A 17,460-nucleotide genomic window follows, 5' to 3' on the forward strand; every position below is an offset into this window, starting at 1 on the left:
AACTTACAAATGAGCAAATGAACACCAATGTGTAACTGCTGTAGACTCTAACTGAATTTTGGGGGACCATTTCCCTAATTTAATTATCTTACAGCTGGCATTTTGTAGAGATGAGAAAATCTGAGATCTCGATTAAAGTTACACATAGTTCTAAATAATTACAAAGATATATGTTTAACTAAGAATTGTAGGAAAGACAAGGTATGTTGTGCATTAAGCTCATGTCAATATCTCTGTGAGTTATACACTACCGCTTCATATGTAGCTTGATAGCAGGGTTCAAAGGATATTTTTAAGCTTTTTTTTGTGTGTTTTGTCTTTGGATCAGGACAGAGCAAAATAATTTTGGCCTTAAGTAAAAAAAGTATGATTCTTTTCCTTGAGTCAGTTGATCTGGGCTCTGGGTAGAAGAGTCAATGTACTGCCTTTGTCCTGCTCATCCTCCGCTCTGACAGACACTGAGAGGAGCAGACATGTTCCTTTCCAATACGAAGGGTCTCAGCACCCCTGACAGACTGGGAATGGTTATTTTTGGTACATTTAATGATGAAATGGAGAAGAGACTTAATATGGTTCTTGCAGTTTGGAAAACAGACTCTTCCAACTACTGCTAATTTTTAAAGATGCATAAATAGGAATGTACACTATTTCCAAAGAAGAAGAGCCTTTTATGTCTGTAAAGTTCCTCACATACTTTCAATACTGACAACTGGGATTTTCTATGGGACAAAAGGAGATCTATGATTGGTAGCTACACTTCAAAAAACTTACACACTGAACATTTATGTTTGATTACAGGAGAAGAATCCAGAAACTCCAGTGAATTATTGAAGTATTTCAACCACGCACAGAAAGAGCTGGGTTCCACAGAATGGGGAAAAATGCCAGTATGTTGGAAAGGAGTCACTTTGAGCTATGTACAGGGACCCAATCACTGACCATAGAGATTGAAATGAAGCTCCCACTTCTTTCTAGGGTTTACATTTGGGTAGCTAACTTTCTTTTCATAAGAACCAGGGATGTGTTCCTCCACTGGGCTATCTAGAGCTGTGTAGGTGAGCACTGAGCATCTCCTTTGCTTTGATGAGTGCTGTTTCAGCTGGTGTTTCTATGTGAGGAGGGACTCCTTTCCCTTCCCAAGAGGTGTTGTCTGCAGAGATGACTGATCTGGAGGTGGGGATGACCATGTAGAAGTTGGTTTCATCTACCTGATAGGTCTGTGGGGAATGGCAGCCACCACTGGTCTGCTCCCCAATGATGAGAGCTCTGCTCAGTCTCTTCATTATGTACACAAACTCTTCAGCAGCCCCAGCTGTCACAGCACTGGTAAGGATTACCAGCCCCTTCTGAGAGCCATACCTCTCCCCTGTAAGGTAAGAAAAAACCCATCAGAAATGAATCAATTTTCAGAGATTTATTTGTATAATAGAGAAAAGAGAAGACAAGACAGAGGCTTTGCTCCCTACCTGCTATTAACAACCCAAGAAGTTTGGAAATTTACTTTGTGCCTATGATATTATTAAAGGACTTTCAACACTAGCCCAGATTATAAAGGTACAGCCCAGCTGTAAAAAAAGGCTGTCTCCCTGTGTGGTGCTCTTGTGCCATCAGCTTCTGGTTATGAGCTCCACGAGGAGAGAACCCAGCTCATGATTACTACTGTAAGCTCTTCTGTGGCTTTGACTTTTCCAGGAACTTCAGATCTCATCAGAGTAGTGGAATAGACAGGTGAGAAAAAAAAGACATTTTTCACTATTGCAGCAGAAGTAGTCAAAACTCGCCAGAAGCATTTTCAGTTTCACCCTCATCCCTGCTCTAGGAACATGACTGTCATAGAGCTTGGCCTGCAACTGTGCAGGCATTATTTTATGAAATTACAGTTATAGTGGTTTCCCACAGCTTTTTTATAGTTTGTAAATGGATCCTATACATGGCCTTTGTCCCAAACCTTTCAACAAATACCCCTTTATTATTAGGATGTGAGGAAGTATCTCATTTTCTTACATAAAACAGCTGACAGGAATAGGACGGGCTTTGAACGTGATTTTCACTATATCTGAACATGCTAGATACTTTTTGATAGTTTAGTTTCTTTGAAAAAGTGACCAGTGGATAATAACTAGGACTTGATAGCTTGAAAAGTAAACTGCTCTAAAAATGTCAATTTTTGTGTAAGCAATAGTATGACATATAATTCTCATGCTAAATTCTAAGAGAGGGGCCCAGTAGCATGGTAATTAATTTTCACACCATCTTTTGTCTTCTCATTTCACTATAAACATAATAACCATTAAAATACTCTTTTCACAGTAGATATATATAATACAGGGCCAGATCCAGGTCCTTTGAAGTTAATATGAGTCTGCCTGTTCTCTTTGATAGGAACTGGAGTGTGTCCATAGAAATCATATCCCTAAGCACAACCCACCTCTGACTGCCTGGGAAAATAGATGGACCCTGCAGAGTGGGACAAAATTTAACCATTTCAGCATGATCCAGGCCAACAACTGCAGAAACCATTAAGTTTTTTTGCTACTGTCTTAGCTTAAGAGAGGAAAATAATTAAACCCCATGTTTAAGGCTTCTTAGCACTCTAACTGCAGTCTATGAAGGCTGAAGGGCTCTGTTACTGCATGCTGCAGCATCCTTTCAGCTTCCACAAACTGGGGCAGGGTGTGTGTGACTCATTGCCAAATGCTTCAAACTCACCCAGATGTACAAAATTGAGTGTTTTTCTTCCTCTTGTCTGGACAAACTGGAGTATTATGATGTTTTCATCTACTGATGTAGAGGATGACACAGGTGGGTAGTAGGGAACAACGAATAAAACTGTATGGAACTGTTGAAGAGACCTTACTAGAGGTCCAGGCAACACTGGATTCATTTTTAATTTTGGCAGCTTTTAAAGTAACAAGTTACAGCTGCTGTACACAGTATTTGGCTAAACTTCTGGGGACCAATTTACAGACCTATGTACCCTACATACTCCATTTATAGGAGTGATAAACTGTTTATTTGTAGATGGCATTGAGTGACATGGCTGAAATGCACATTTTTTGTTTCTACGTTCTCTACACAGCTTGAGCTGATCGTGGCAGGTGCTTTCACCAACTGAATTATAGGATTTAATGGCTCACTTTAAAATGACAAGAGACATCTGAAATGAAAAGCTACACTGAAAAGAAATTGTCATTTACCTTTGAGCTGTGGATGGGTCCATATCTCCTTTACTGAGTCACTGGGTCTGTCATAAACTTTGTCCAAGAGAGTTGGGTGTCCTTCATCAAAGAAATATGAGCACAGGATTGCTATGGGTGCAGTGGAGCCTCCAATATTGTACCTTGTAAAAAATTAAAAATATTAAGGAAACAAGTGAAAATTTGTGTCAGCCAGTAAATCTCCCTTCCAAGTATTGCTCTTTAATATCAGCCCTGAAAAGGCTTATAGCTACATTTTGATATATTTATATTCATTCTCCCCTATCTGCATTTGCATGCCTATCAGATAAACCAAGTCCTGTTTAAGAGTGTTGGAGTGTTATTGCCCACAACTAACCTCCAAAGCAAACATAAAACTTAAGTCTCTTTTTTTTTCTTGATGTTACCTAGAAAAAATCAGAAAGTAAGCAAAGACTCTGGATCTGCAGAGAAAAATCAGATTCTTGTTATTCTTCTCTGAGTAACCCATGCTGTTCTTGACACAGGCAGCAAGGAGTGAATACCTAAACCCTAATGCATAAAAGTAGATTCCAATTAAAGCAAGATATGTTTGTAGAACTGTTGTGTTCTTATTTTTTGCTACACAAAATGAGAAAACTTAGTGGTTTTAATGAGGTCATGTTTTTGTGCCTAAAGATTGTGTTTGTTACTTCATTTAGCATACTCATAATTGAAAACTTTGGTTGCAGTTTAATTCCATAGCAGTCTCTGAAGATTAATTTTACTGAATAGCCTGTCTTTGGAAAACATAGCACAGAAGAGCTGTGCTATGAATATACACAATTAACTACCAAAATATTTTTGCTTGTCACTTTTCACTAATACTAGAGCACATACAGCTCTAGAAGTGTTTGTACTTTACTTACTGATAGTGTGGATTCAGTACATTCCTGTAGGTGATTTTAGGAATACCCAGCACAGGCATTCAGCAAAAACCTTCTGGAAAATGAGTTTATTCAGTTCATTCTATGGCTAAGGTTGTTCACCTCCAGAAAAGGATCTGACAATGCAGGAGGCCTCTGTCCCGAAGAGTGAAGTCTGTATTCCTCAGCATTTGGGAGGTGTCTGACGGACAGTGTGACTGGCTGGAAGTCAAACAGCCATCTCCCTCGTGTCCCTGGCGGTGCAGTGCTGCCAGGGGGTGCTGCTGCCACTGCCCAGCCCAGCCAGCCCAGCCAGCAGAGCCCCTGTCACACAGGTGCCACCAGGCCTGAGGGTGGTGGCAGGCAGGGCAAAGCTGGAATGCTCTTCCCGGGATGCTCTTGCAGACAGTGAAACTGCAGTGTCAGTTTATTATTGTATTTATTAGTCAGTAATAATGACTGAGCAGCTGACAGAGTTTTAACTTAACTCTTGGATGCTGGTACTCCTTCTTACAGATGTCTTGTGTGACCCTAAGAAGGCCTTTTAGTTTATCAGTGTCTCCTATCGATGCTGTGAGTTAAAATTATGAAGTTCATGACTGGCACAGCTGTTCTATGAAGAGGAACTATTAAGGTGAGAGACATTATGCATTATGGTTAATCCCATGCAAAATTGAAATTATCCAAATATGAAGTTCATGAGTGACCCAGCTGTTTCAGGGAGGACAACTTGTAATATGAGAAACATTATTGATTACAGTTAATCCCATGCAAAATTTAAATCATCAGTCTTAAAACTATGAGATTGGCTAATAGAGAATTTCAGAAGGTTTATTTGGGGCTCTCTTTTATACGCCTTCAGAGACTGGGTCTTTTATGTGCACTCAAAGGACTGAATATACATTAAATATAAAAAGAATAAACCAAAACCAAACAACACATGAAAAGAGATATAATGATACTATTTGGTACCTGAGATGTGATTTCATCTTTGCTGTTTCAGTGCCCCCAGCCCTGAAATTTTTTAGTTTGGGAGAAAACTGGGGCAAGAAAGAGAAAAGTCCCAATCCTATCTCAAGTCTACTGGAGGCTGGTGATGCTTTTGCTGAATTCAAAATCAATCATGGGTGTGTTATGTTGGTCACTGCCTTGCCTCTTCTGTGCTCACACAGTGAGATCTCTATCTCTGCTCTCATCACTGTGGTCAGTTTTTCCACCCTGTGCTGAAAATAGCACAAGAATATTAAGAAGATTACCAAATATTAAGAGCCCTGTGATAACAATAGATGCAAGTGGTTCTAAGATAAAAACCAAATTCTTACAAAGTCCTACTTTGCTTTATATTTGTAATGTTCTGGGCTCACACACCTTAGCTCTGGACCACAACAAGGGAATGACTTCCCTAAATATTGTGTAGGAAATGTTAATTTTTACATTAATCTGCTTTGATAGCTGGTGACAAATGGATGATATCTTATGGCTCTTATGATTTGGAGCACTGTTGACACACTGGAGTGCCCAGCAGAATTCTAAGCAGGGAGCAGGTGTACGATGCTGCAGCTTGGTGCAGCAGGGCCCAGGGGTGCTACAGGACCTCTAAATTCCTCTGTGCACAGGGCCTGTTCTGGACAGACCTGATTGCCCAGAATTATTTAGCACTGCAGATATGGCAAATTAAATGTTGTAACACAGCCTTAAACATGGTCTGTCTTTTTGACTGTTGAATCGCTTGGCCACTACATGGAGTAAAAGATTTATTTATATATATATGTGGCACATGGAGAGTTAGATTAGAAAGAAATTAGAGAAATAAAATACATGTAATGTCCAGAATTGCATTCTGCAAACTATTCCCTAAATTTGCCTATTTAATTCTAAACATCTCAAGTGATAATACAATTTATCTTGAGATATACTTCCAGACTGTTATTATTTTCCCTGGCTGTTTTCCTTTTCTCATTTAATCCTAGCAATGTTTGCCTGTAAACAGGACAGCAAACCATGTAAAGCTAATTCACTGTCACAAATAAAATGCTGCTTTGAAAGAGCTTTGGTTATTTGCCATGCAAAGGTTTACCTCATGTCTATGATTAATGCATCTGTGTGAACAATCTTCTTCCAAACATGCTCTATCATTAGGTCGGACACCTGGGCTAGGAGTTCACTGTCTCCAAACATATCAAATCTCAGATAGCCAATGTTGTTCTCAAATACATTTGTGTGGAATGAAAATTTAATCAAATCTTCAAATACTTCTGGCGGAGGGATCTGAAAGAGAATGGAAAAACAAAACAAATCATTTGCTGGCACTAGCTTGACACAAAATTATGTGGGTCATGTTTAATCCAGGTGGGATATGTGTGAGGAATGTGACCAAGTTCGAAAAACATAATAAATTTTACAATATTTTGTAATATAAATTTTACAATATTTTTGCACGCAAAACATAGATTAGCATTGCCTGATGAATTTTTGCGCAGTATAAGATACATCAATAACCCAGAATTCAGATCAGGTACCTATTTCCCAGAGCTCAGTTTGTTTTCCAAAAATACAAGAATTTCCTTGAAGCAAAGAGGCTACAAGAGCTGTCCCAGCCTGCAGCACAGATCCCAGGCCTGCCACCCAAGCCCACATGGTGCCTTTAGGAGTTGTTTCTAAAAAATGCACCTGGGACTTTCACAATCTCTTGGTTGGCCTCACTGCACAAACAGCTGCTGGCTGCAGGTGCCAGTGTCTCCAGCCCCTCTTAATGACCCTGTGAGGAGCCTGATGTGTTGGGCATGTGCTAGGATACTCATGAAGTAGATATGCTAAATCTCTTATGTGGTGGCCATGTGCCTGGAGCCTCACGTGTTAGGTTGCGATTTATTTAATTTTGCTTAGCTTACATTATTAAGCAGCACATTTTTTAGTAGCAACATGCAGACAAATAATAAAGTTCTCCTCTTAACCACTGTATGCACTGAGACATAGCCAGCTCCTGTTGCTAAACTTTTATTTTGTACACAGTATCTGGAAATGGAATAGTCTCCTTCAGCTCGAGATAAGAATTTAGAATGCATACAACTTATATGACCTTCAGCCATTTGGTCTTTTGTCCTCAGGGTTGCTGTGAAAATTGTGCTATACCTTCTTTTCAATCATCTGCCCTCTGCCATAGCTCATCCCCAGACAACTCATGCTTTTACACTCAAAAGAACGAGCAGTCAGCATGAGCCATGTGCTAGAGGTGCTCTCCCAGTCTACAACATGCCACAGAATTGGGCAGGCACTTGGGCTTTCTGCAACTACAGAGAAGTCAAGTAATCTCCTGACCTCTATATGGCGCTCTGGCCTGGAGCTGTGCTCCTGCCAGAAGAAGGTCTGCCACAGCAGAAAGAGTTTTTTCCAAGGTGTGTGAATGTGTTAGACACAGCTTGAGATTACCTAGGGGGAAGATTACCTACCACGTGATACTTCATCATTCAGTCCCTGATGTATGCCAAAATTATCAAAATTTCAATCATGAATTTAAAAGCCCTGTTGGGTTTTTTATTGACCTGATGTAGCTGTTCACCTGATAAGAGCAAACTCTCTTCTGTATTTTCTTTATCACAATAGCTTGTGAAAATAACCATTGTATCTGGACTGTAAACACATCAATCCAACACTGCTGAGTTCGTCATTTTCAATCCACTTTCCAGTGACAGCAATAGTACTTGATCTGCCCACTGTACTTTGATTAACTAATGACAGTTTTGGAAAATATATCCAGCATGCATTGATTGTTCTGGCAGAAATTATGTCTAGTTCAGAGATACTGGTCCCCCCCAGGAGGAAAATAAAAACATCACTCATTAGTAACATCTACAAATAAAACTGATCTGTTAATCTCATCCACTTATAATTATATTTTAAATGAACACACAAATGTCTTTTCTCTATCTCCAGTGATAACTATACCCATAAACCTAAGTATGAGTAATAAGAGTAATATAATATTAAGAGTAATAACTGAATGATAAATTTTTTCTTGACTTGTTCTTTTACTGTGATACATCACACTTTTGTTCCATGAGGACTTCAGTTTTGATAAATATTGAAAATTCATTATAAATTTCAAGGTGGGAAGGTTGCTCACCCCAGGACTCATGGGGTGAAATAACTGTGCAAGGATCTAAATGAAAGTTCTTCATGGCTGCAAGAAAAGGTATGAAAATGTATCTATTTTAAAAGTTCTAAGATTGGAAATCAGATGAAAAGCACTCAGAATGTAATTTTGGGGTGCCAGGGAAAGTGTATAAACCATTCAGCAAAAGAGGTGAGGAGCCAGTGACCGATATTAGAGAGTTACTGCCCTGCAAAACTGCAGGTTCATGACACTGGCACATGGGCCACATGCTGTGGGTACCTAAGTCAAGCTTCAGAAAGGAACCACACACTCTCCTTTGGAAGGCAAGGCTCTGTTTGTTGGCCAAGGACAAGCTGGGACAGGATGCAGCTGAAATTAAGATCTGCTGCTCATTCAGACAGTGTTTACATACAAATGAGTTGTTGTTAAATATAAATCCTCAGGTGCACACTATAAGCAATGTGGCTACACTAAAGGACCTCCAAGCTAACTCCACTTTAAGCCAAGGAAAAATGTTTTTTCATTAACTATGTAGGGGTCTGCAGTTCTATTCTGCAGACTCCTTTCACAGGTGAGTGGTGTAAGTAAAACACATGATGTCACACAAAATAGGACCTTAGAATGCTGCCCTAGGACTTGTGCATAGAGTTTGATCCCTGATTCTGACATAAACCCCGGCCATGGGCAAACCACTTTTCTGAACACGCCTTTCTTCCCTCTTTTCTCTCTTTTCATCTCTCTCTTTTTTCTCTATTTAAATGGAACCTGTTTTTTCATAGCTATTTTTGTGCTGACCACTGTAAGATAACTCTGATTTCCATTAAGGATGCTAGTACTGTCAACTGCTGGCTGTTAAAATATTATCAGCAAACACCCTTGCAATACCACTGCAAACCCTGAGATTAGCTTAAGAGCCATGAGATCTTGAGGGCTGAGTGTCAGGGTTGCACTTTTCTGAGAACATTTGGGCTCCTCGTGTACCCTCACAGGCTGGAATGGAACTGTTCATCAGGTCCCCAGCTCAAGGACTGAGCAGAATCAGCTATAGCCCTGACAGCTCGTTCTCACTTGCTCTTAACAACACACATTTTACTGGCTGATTTCCAGGCAATCCACCCTAGTACGTCACCAGCCTTACTATTAGAAAGATGTTTTTAAGATCTAGTGTAAACAGTCGAAGTTCACTACTTTGTACTGTTTAAATGCATTGCTTCTTGGCCTATTTACTATGGACAAGGGAAGAGATTATTCTTTTCATATTTGAAACAGTCTCTTACGTATCTGTAGACTGTTTTCACGTCTCCTCTCAGTTTTCTTCTCTCTGGAATAAACAACTCAAATATTTTAAACTTTTGGAAGGCTACTTTTATTTGGTATTTTCTTTACTCCTGTCTCTCTTTTCTGCTGTCTCCATACTTGAGCCACATCTTTCCAGAAAACCATCGCCCAAAACTTTGCATGTTATACTCTAGATGAATTTTCTTTAGAGCTAAATGTAGCAGAATATTTCATGTCTTCCTGATTATAGTCTTCCTTATCCATTCCAGTTTGATGATGATGGGTATTTACTGCAACAGCTTGACCCTATTGACTTGTGCTCAGGTTCTGAACTCTGAAGAACCCATTTACATTTTTATAGGACTCCCCCTAAACAGCTACTTTTCTCCCAGAATTGTGCAGTGAACTACTATAACCCTAGAAACAAGCAAGCAAAGATTGCAAAAGGTGAAGAACCAAGGGGAGTTAAACATGAGACATTTTTCTCTTGCATAAACTTGCATAGTACCACTGATTTTACTGTGGTTATGTTGATATAAATCAATATCATATAGGCCTACAGCAATTATTTTTCCACTTGTTAGCAACAATGTAGGAATCTGATTATTTATCTTGACACTTGGAGGCGGACCATTTTGATTCCATTCATTAATGAAGGGATATTGAGCAAACTACTTCTTTCTCGTGAAATATCTCTGACTGTTGCCCTCTTCAGCAAGTACAATACTCTCCTATATATATATATATATATTATTAATCTGGAAATAGAAGGACTTGAAATGCAAGAAAAATCTCTTTTTACAAAGGATTAGTTTTTGCCTTTTATTCTGATCGTAATTTTCAGCTGCTTATCTAATCTGTCATTACAAAAATTATCTTAGGTGTAAAGACTGCACTACAAGTATTTGGTCATTGAGAAGGGGCCAAAATAATTACTCATGGAGACTCCTCATCACTTAAAATGGACATAACCCTCATGCCAAAATCAGGCAGCAGTTCTTCCATAGGTAGACAGTCACAAACACAAATGTTTCAGTTTGTAGAGGAGAGTTTGACTATAAAGGGAGAGAGAGACAGAAGAAGAAGAAGAAGCAGGGATTATTAAACTGCAGGTCAGTACATTTACAGAGCTCTGCCTTATAAGCAAAACATTATTTTCTGGATCACAAAAAATATACAGAAAATTTGCCTCAAGAAAATCTGACTTTGCAAAGTGGCATTTATGCAGCTGACAGCTCTGACTAGCAGTGACCTTGCTGCTGCTTAGAGGAGACATCTTCACTCCTCTGTACTATGCTTCAGCAGCTATTCTAGTGCAGCAGATGCAAAGGTCTGCATGCATTTCACTTGTCTGTCTCCTATGTCCCATCCCATCCTTCCTGTAGTTATTCATCATCACTTTCAGTTAATTGTGTTGGATCTGCTTCACCATCAAGGTCATTAACAGTAAAATTCTACTGTCAAGGGAGAGGGTAGCTTGGAAGATAGGTAGCACAAGAGAAGAACTAGCTCTTAGTTTTTAAGGAATAATGTGTTATAGATCAAGAGAGCCACTATGTCCATGTATCTGGCTGCTGAATTTTATTTTATTTTTTTTAAATTTACAAACACAGGTAGTGCCATCATAAATGCTTCACTGTACTCTAAAGGTATTTGCTCTCTGGGATATACTGAAATCTTCCACAGAAAGCATCCCTCTTATGGCTGCAAAAACAAAACAGGAGATGAAGGTACTCTTGCTGCATAGGGCTCTGTGGAATGGGTGAATTTTCTTTTACCTCCACTTCAAGGAAAATTTACCTCCATCTCAAGGAAAATTCCTTTAATGACTTCAGTGTCTTCATTAACATCTTAATGCTCTCTTGTCTGACTCCCGATTTCCTCCAGCAGTATGAGGGAATGCTTCTGCCTCTGGAAACCATTTTAGTCTCATAAGATATGTCATTCTCTGCTCTTTATACATTATTTTACCTTGGAGAAATCTCACATTTGTCCTAATTTTCATCCACACTGGTATGATTTCCTTCTTATGGATGTGTCCCTGACCTCTTCCAATCATTTTGCTTGACAAAGAACTATGGTAAAACAGAGACATTGAATAGCATAATGGCATTTCTTCACTAGCTTTATCAGGATCAGAATTTTATGTCATGTGACAAATAAGATACTTGTCCCCTATGTCATGTTCTTGACGTTTATGGTCTGAATAAAGTAAGATCTAAACAAGTAAAAACCATCAACAGTATTCATTAACAACCTTCAGTGAACACAGTGACTAATTTGCAAGATTTTTCCATTCTGTAGAATGAGGAGAAGTTATGATGTGTTGCTACTGTATGTTAATAATTGAGCATGGAACTCTGCTTTGACCTTAGTCAAAAGCATTGAAGTATCCTTAGAGTGAAGTTTACTTCACACAACCAAATTAGGAGGGAGAGTGCTAGAATAGAAAACTCCTTCAATTAATTATTTCCATTTAATCTTAGAGGCAAGAATGAGGCCAGCATCTCTTGGTTAACAAACGTGAAAAAAAAAATCCATCCCTGGCAATGCTTAGACTTTGTCCTTTACCTTAATATTTGTGATAATACCACAAAGGTCACGGCCACTTTAAATCATGCATGCCAAAAATTTGAGAGTATGGAAGTCCATGGATTTCCTCCCCCAGGAAACATTTAATAGTTACCTGACACTTGGTCTACTCTGGTTCATTGCAAAGGCAAATGCATTCTCTTCAAAAGTAATTTTATGAGTCCCTGGAGAAAATACGTCTCTGATAGCCATGCTAGTGCAGTAGCCAGAAAGCAGCTAACTCCATCCAAGAAAGGGATCAGGTTATCCTAACCCTCTATTTAATTTGAAGATGGAATTTTAACAAGTGCTCCTGGGAGCTCCCTCCAGCACAACAATGAACAAGAAAGATTGCCAAGGCAGACCAGTGTATAAACACTCAGGCTCAGAACAAAGCACAGACTGTTATGCAAACCACACAGCAAGGGTGAAAGTAGATTATTAAAAATCAATTTCTCCCTGGGGTTACCTAACTTCCACCCAGATACTTCCAAAATATTTCTAGGTCACTGGGAAACTGTCTGATGCTGAGCTTGAGATACAATTAGAACAACTTTCTACTGCCACTACCAAAGGAGTTGCTGATTATTCTGGTGTAATAGATGTCAGCTGCTACAATTTTATATAGAAAAGTCCATCAAAGAGCACATGGCTGCATGTTTAGTGAGTTGTATGCATTTACTCTAGTCCAACTAAACTTCCCTCAAATTACAACCGGGGTTTGAATCCAGAGGGTTTCTGAATTAATTACAGCTGAAAAAGCTGCATCATTGACAGAGGAGGGATCACAGAAACAATGAGATATCTTCCCTCTAACTCTGAAGACCAGCATTTTTGCTTGTGGTACATGGCAATTGAGATTCACAGCCTGACGGTTGTTTCCAAAATCTATGAATCCAGAAATAGCATCTCATTCCACAAGCTACTACCTTAAGTGTCAGATACAGCTCAGCCCACGAAACCTACTCAGGCATTGGTTTCTCCTCTGGGTACAGGTACATCTGGGTGGGTTTATGGTATGGGCTAGAAAAAAGGTAAGGTATCTGACTTAATGCTCCCATTCCAGCTGCCATCTCTATATCTATGTATGAGAGAACTGTACCTGTTTTGGCATGATCCCTGGGATGCTGTCCTTGGCATGTTCAGGGATGTAGAGTAATTTCAGGTGATCATCATCAGAAAGAGCTTGTAAGATGGCAGTCACCTTCCCGGCAAGTTCTTCCTCTGTATTGATCCTGTTATAATTGTCTTTGCTGATGTTCTTTGTGAGGTTGGATGCTATAACAGTCCCAATGTCCACAAAGGCATAATTATTTGCCACAAGCTTGGCTACAGTTTGCAGTATCTGTGGCACCTGGGCACGCAGGTTGGCAATGTGCTGAGCTACAGCCATGGCTTCACTGGCCTGGATGGTGATGTGTGGCTCCACCCCAGACACACTCCATACTTTTCCAGTGACTGGGCTGAGCACCACTTGGCTGGGGATGGAGGCATACAGGGAACTGTTACCAACACGGTAAATGCCCACCGAGAGGGATCCACCAACTGTGGGCTCACCAACAACTGTGGCCCGGTGTAGATCCTTCATAGAGCGGGTGAAAGCTTCAGCTGCTGAACCACTCATATGGCTTGTTAGGATGTAGATGTCCTTGAGAGAGCCATATCTCTTGCCAGTGAGCTGGGGGAGAGTCCACACCTCTGTGCTGCGAGAGGTACTACGATCAAAGACAGTGTAGAGGTGTTTCCGAGGCTCAGGGTCAAAGAAGTAGGAGCAAAGTATGGGGATGGCAGTGGAGTAGCCACCTGTGTTGTACCTCATGTCAATAATCATGGCATCCGTGTCCACCAGCTTGTTCCATACCATCTGCAATAGCTGTGGCCCAATGGCCTTCACTGTTTCTGCCTCAGCCATCATATCAAAGCGAAGGTAACCCAGATTCCCTGGCAATACCTCAATTTTGAAGAGTGCCTCAATGATGTAGCTCAGCTCTTCAGGGCTGGGAATCACATTGGGAAGCTGCTCTTCTGGTGTTGGTTCCACATGACTGTGGAAGACGTGAAGCCGATGGTCTCCAGAGGCCTCCTGCAAGTCGCTGGTGAGCTGGGAAGCCAAGGTCTCAGGGTCTATAGCTGATCGATAACCTCCTTGGGCCCGCTTGGTGCTGAGCATAGCACTGGCCTTGGCAGCCACTTCTGGGATGGCATAGTGAGCCTCTAGGAGCTGCCCGGTACCCTCCAGAAGTACTCCCATGTTCTTGTGGAAGGCTAACACTTCTTCAGCCTTCTCCAGTGCATCCTCAGCCAGCACTATGGCATCAGGAACAACTCCTCCACCCATCCAGCTTTCCCCATGGTTGTCAATGAAGGTGATAACAGGAACTGTGATAGTCAGGCCACGGGTTATTCCCGGCCCGGGCTGCAGCAGAGGGAAGGTACGGGTGTGTGAGAGGCTTCCTGCTGTGATCTCACCGATCAGGGTGGCACGGCCCAGGGACTGCATGAGGTAAGCAAACTCCTCAGCAGCTGTAGCAGTGTGGTGGCTGGTGAGCAGGTAGATGCCACGCTTAGCCCCATAGGACTGGCCCAGCAATTCTGCCTGGCTGTTGTGCTCCTGGGTACGGTTGGTGCGTCTGTCATAAGTTGTGAAGAGATGGACAGGACCAGCAGCGGGGTCTTGGAAATAGGAGAGTAGCACAGGCACAGCAGAAGAGGAAGGGCCTCCAAGGTTGTAACGTAGGTCCATGATCAAGTTCTCTGTATTTTGAAGGGGTTCCCACACTTTGTGCACAATGTAAGGCCCCAGCTTTACAAGCACAGAGGCATCTGCAAATTCATCAAAGCGCATGTAGCCAACATTGCCTGGCAACACTGACACCTTGAAGACGGTATCCACCAAGGCATGCAGCAGCTGCTCGTTGTCAGGTAAGTCAGCTGCCATTCCAACTGGCTTGTCGGCTGGGGGATCAGCAGCTTCACCTGGCATCATGACTCGGACCGTCAGGCGGGGGTCATCAGATAAGGCCTGCAACTCAGTGTTGAGTTTAGTGGCCAAGTCCTCGGATGACTGCACAGAAGAGAAGTCAGAGGTGGCGAGGTGCCGCAGTAGAGCAGGCACTCTCTCCACTAAGCTGTAATTGTCCTTTAATGTGTTTTTGAGGAGGCTAATGGTGCCAGGCACTGCTCTGCGCACTGCCAGGATATCCAAGGATTTCTGCAAGGCTTCCTCTGCCTCAGTAGCCACACATGGCATCACCCCACTCACTTCCCAGCTCTGTCCACCCCCACTCAAGGGGCTCACAGATCGTGACACAGGAACCATCATATAGAAATTGGAAGGACCAATACGCAGTTTCTGGATGTCCAGTGAGCCCCCAGCTGTCTTCTCTCCAACAGTGATAGCTCTGTTCATGTGCTTGAGGATGTAGGCCACATCTTCAGCCACTCCTGTTGTTTGATGGCTGATCAGAACAATGACATCCTTGTCTTTGCTGTACCTCTCTCCCAACACCTTTGGCAGTGTCCATATCTCTGTGGTGGTGTTGGAAGGACGATTGTACACAGTCTCAACATGCAGTCTCTTGTCTTGTTCATGCAAGTACGAGATAATGAAGGGGAGGCCAGAAATCTGACCCCCAGTGCTGTGACGAAGATCTATCACCAGGGCAGATGTCTCTATCAGTGTCTTCCAGACCTTGTCCACCAGAAAAGCTCCAACTTTCTGCACAACTTCCTCTCCTATGATATAATCAATCCTCAGGTAGCCAACATTGCCCTCCAGCTTGTCATACATGATCACATGCTCAATAAGACTCAGCAGTTGCTCACGGGTAGGGGAACCCTCAGCTTCTTGTTTGGGAGCTGCAGGTGGTAATGGCTCGTAGGAGATCACCAGTCTTGGGTCATTCAGAGCACCCTGCACTCCAGCTGTCAAGACACTGGCCAGCATTTTTGGATCTGAGATGTCCAGGATCTCTCCGCTCTTGATTGCTTGTTCAATGGCTTCTTGCATTCCCACTAGGTTTTCAGGATAGCAGTAATTGTCCAGAAGGACTTTAGCCATGTCCAGCACTAGAGTTGGCTGAAAGATTTCCTCAGCAGGTATGCTGCACAAGATCAGTGCTGAAAACAGCAAGAAATGTGTCCTGATCATTTTGTCTTTGTATGGAATAGAAAAGAAGTCAGAAGCTCTTATTGATCGAGATGAACATAGCTCCCCAATGACTCTGAATCGCACCGAAATCCTTGTGTTGAATCCAGGTGCACTGAACAGATCTTTTATCTGCATTAAACCTTTAATCTCATTAAAACGTAGTGCATCATCCAAAGTGCACCAATAGATGAAGTTCAGCTCCTTACTACTTCACAGGCCTCTTATGAAACAGTAATGAACTTCAGTCATCAAGGAATATCTTTCTAGCAGTGAATTGTTTCCAAAAGGTTGTGCATTGCCTGTTGCAAACTGGTCCTGGCTTATCCTGAACGTGGGTAGCTTAAATGCAATACTGATTTTAACCACAGTTAGGACTGCAATGATCCTGCCTTTTACCATTATTTACAAAGAGCTTATACCAGGAGATTCTTCAGTGACTAAGTTGTATCAATATTTAATATTATTTCAACAGTTGTTAACAATACATTGTCTTTGGTGTTGTTTAGTTTGAGCTGCAAAGGACTGTTCATACATTCTATGACTAAGGGCTCCAAACAAGGAACTCCAGACATTTAGCACAGCTCATAAAATCCAAGGTAATGACAGCCTTTTAATTTCTGCACTGAGAATTGCCAGCATTTTAAACAGGACTTTGAAACACATTTGCCTCAACATAATACAGCTAAATCTGAGATGACTTTAATCTTCACAATTTGCACTCAATTAGGATTTACTTGTAATACCGTTGGGTAACATATGGTCATGTCTGATGACAGCTCCCAGCCAATAGACTTCAGGCTCAACATACCAAAATAGAATGTGGGGGGGTTGTTTTCTTCTGCTCACAATGTATTTGAGACCCTATTGTATTAAGAGTGTGAAAGAGGATCAGAATATGCGGGATGCAGGCTGCACCCGCTCTGAGCTCCAGTATGACATGCCAAAGATATACAAGAACAGATTCCTGGCTTCAAGTTTGAAATTAATTGCTACCCCAGCCACTCTCTTTGCTGGAGGTAGCCACAAGAATAGACTCTGAAATCTGGGAAGAGCATGTTTTTGTACTCCTGTCAAAACGTTGCTACATATGAATGCATGTGGAGGGAAGAGTCTAAAGATGGTCTAAGCCTGTCTGGATGCACTTTGTTGGTGTATGTGTGTGTCCTGAATGAAGCCTGCCACTCACAACTTTCAACTTACTGTGCAAAGGGTGTTTCAGATATTATGTACAAGGTGCTAACAGTCACCTCATCTTACTCAGAATGT

The 17,460-nt window shown here is 41.5% G+C and overlaps 1 protein-coding gene across 1 annotated transcript; it reads right to left on the reverse strand.

Annotated features, from left to right (window-relative positions):
* Positions 1-1,037: 1,037 nt before the first annotated feature.
* RBP3 (retinol binding protein 3) lies at positions 1,038-16,194 on the reverse strand. The gene is made up of 4 exons (XM_039709224.1): positions 13,147-16,194; positions 6,159-6,349; positions 3,198-3,340; positions 1,038-1,366 (listed from the first exon to the last, which is right to left on the reverse strand). The coding sequence occupies exons 1-4, from the start codon at positions 16,192-16,194 to the stop codon at positions 1,038-1,040; spliced, it is 3,711 nt and encodes a 1,236-aa protein (XP_039565158.1).
* Positions 16,195-17,460: the final 1,266 nt, after the last annotated feature.

Source organism: Passer montanus, unplaced genomic scaffold (assembly GCF_014805655.1).
Source record: "Passer montanus isolate IOZ18808 unplaced genomic scaffold, ASM1480565v1 scaffold21, whole genome shotgun sequence".
Lineage (NCBI taxonomy): Eukaryota > Metazoa > Chordata > Aves > Passeriformes > Passeridae > Passer > Passer montanus.

What these genes read in the sequence shown, in the direction of transcription:
- RBP3 (XM_039709224.1), bottom strand. Translation starts at nt 16,194, where the DNA reads ATGATCAGGACACATTTCTTGCTGTTTTCAGCACTGATCTTGTGCAGC. An exon ending in CAGGGATCATGCCAAAACAG is followed by an intron (nt 6,350 to 13,146) that starts GTACAGTTCTCT and finishes ATTCTCTTTCAG; the next exon opens with ATCCCTCCGCCAGAAGTATT. An exon ending in GCATTAATCATAGACATGAG is followed by an intron (nt 3,341 to 6,158) that starts GTAAACCTTTGC and finishes ATTTTTTACAAG; the next exon opens with GTACAATATTGGAGGCTCCA.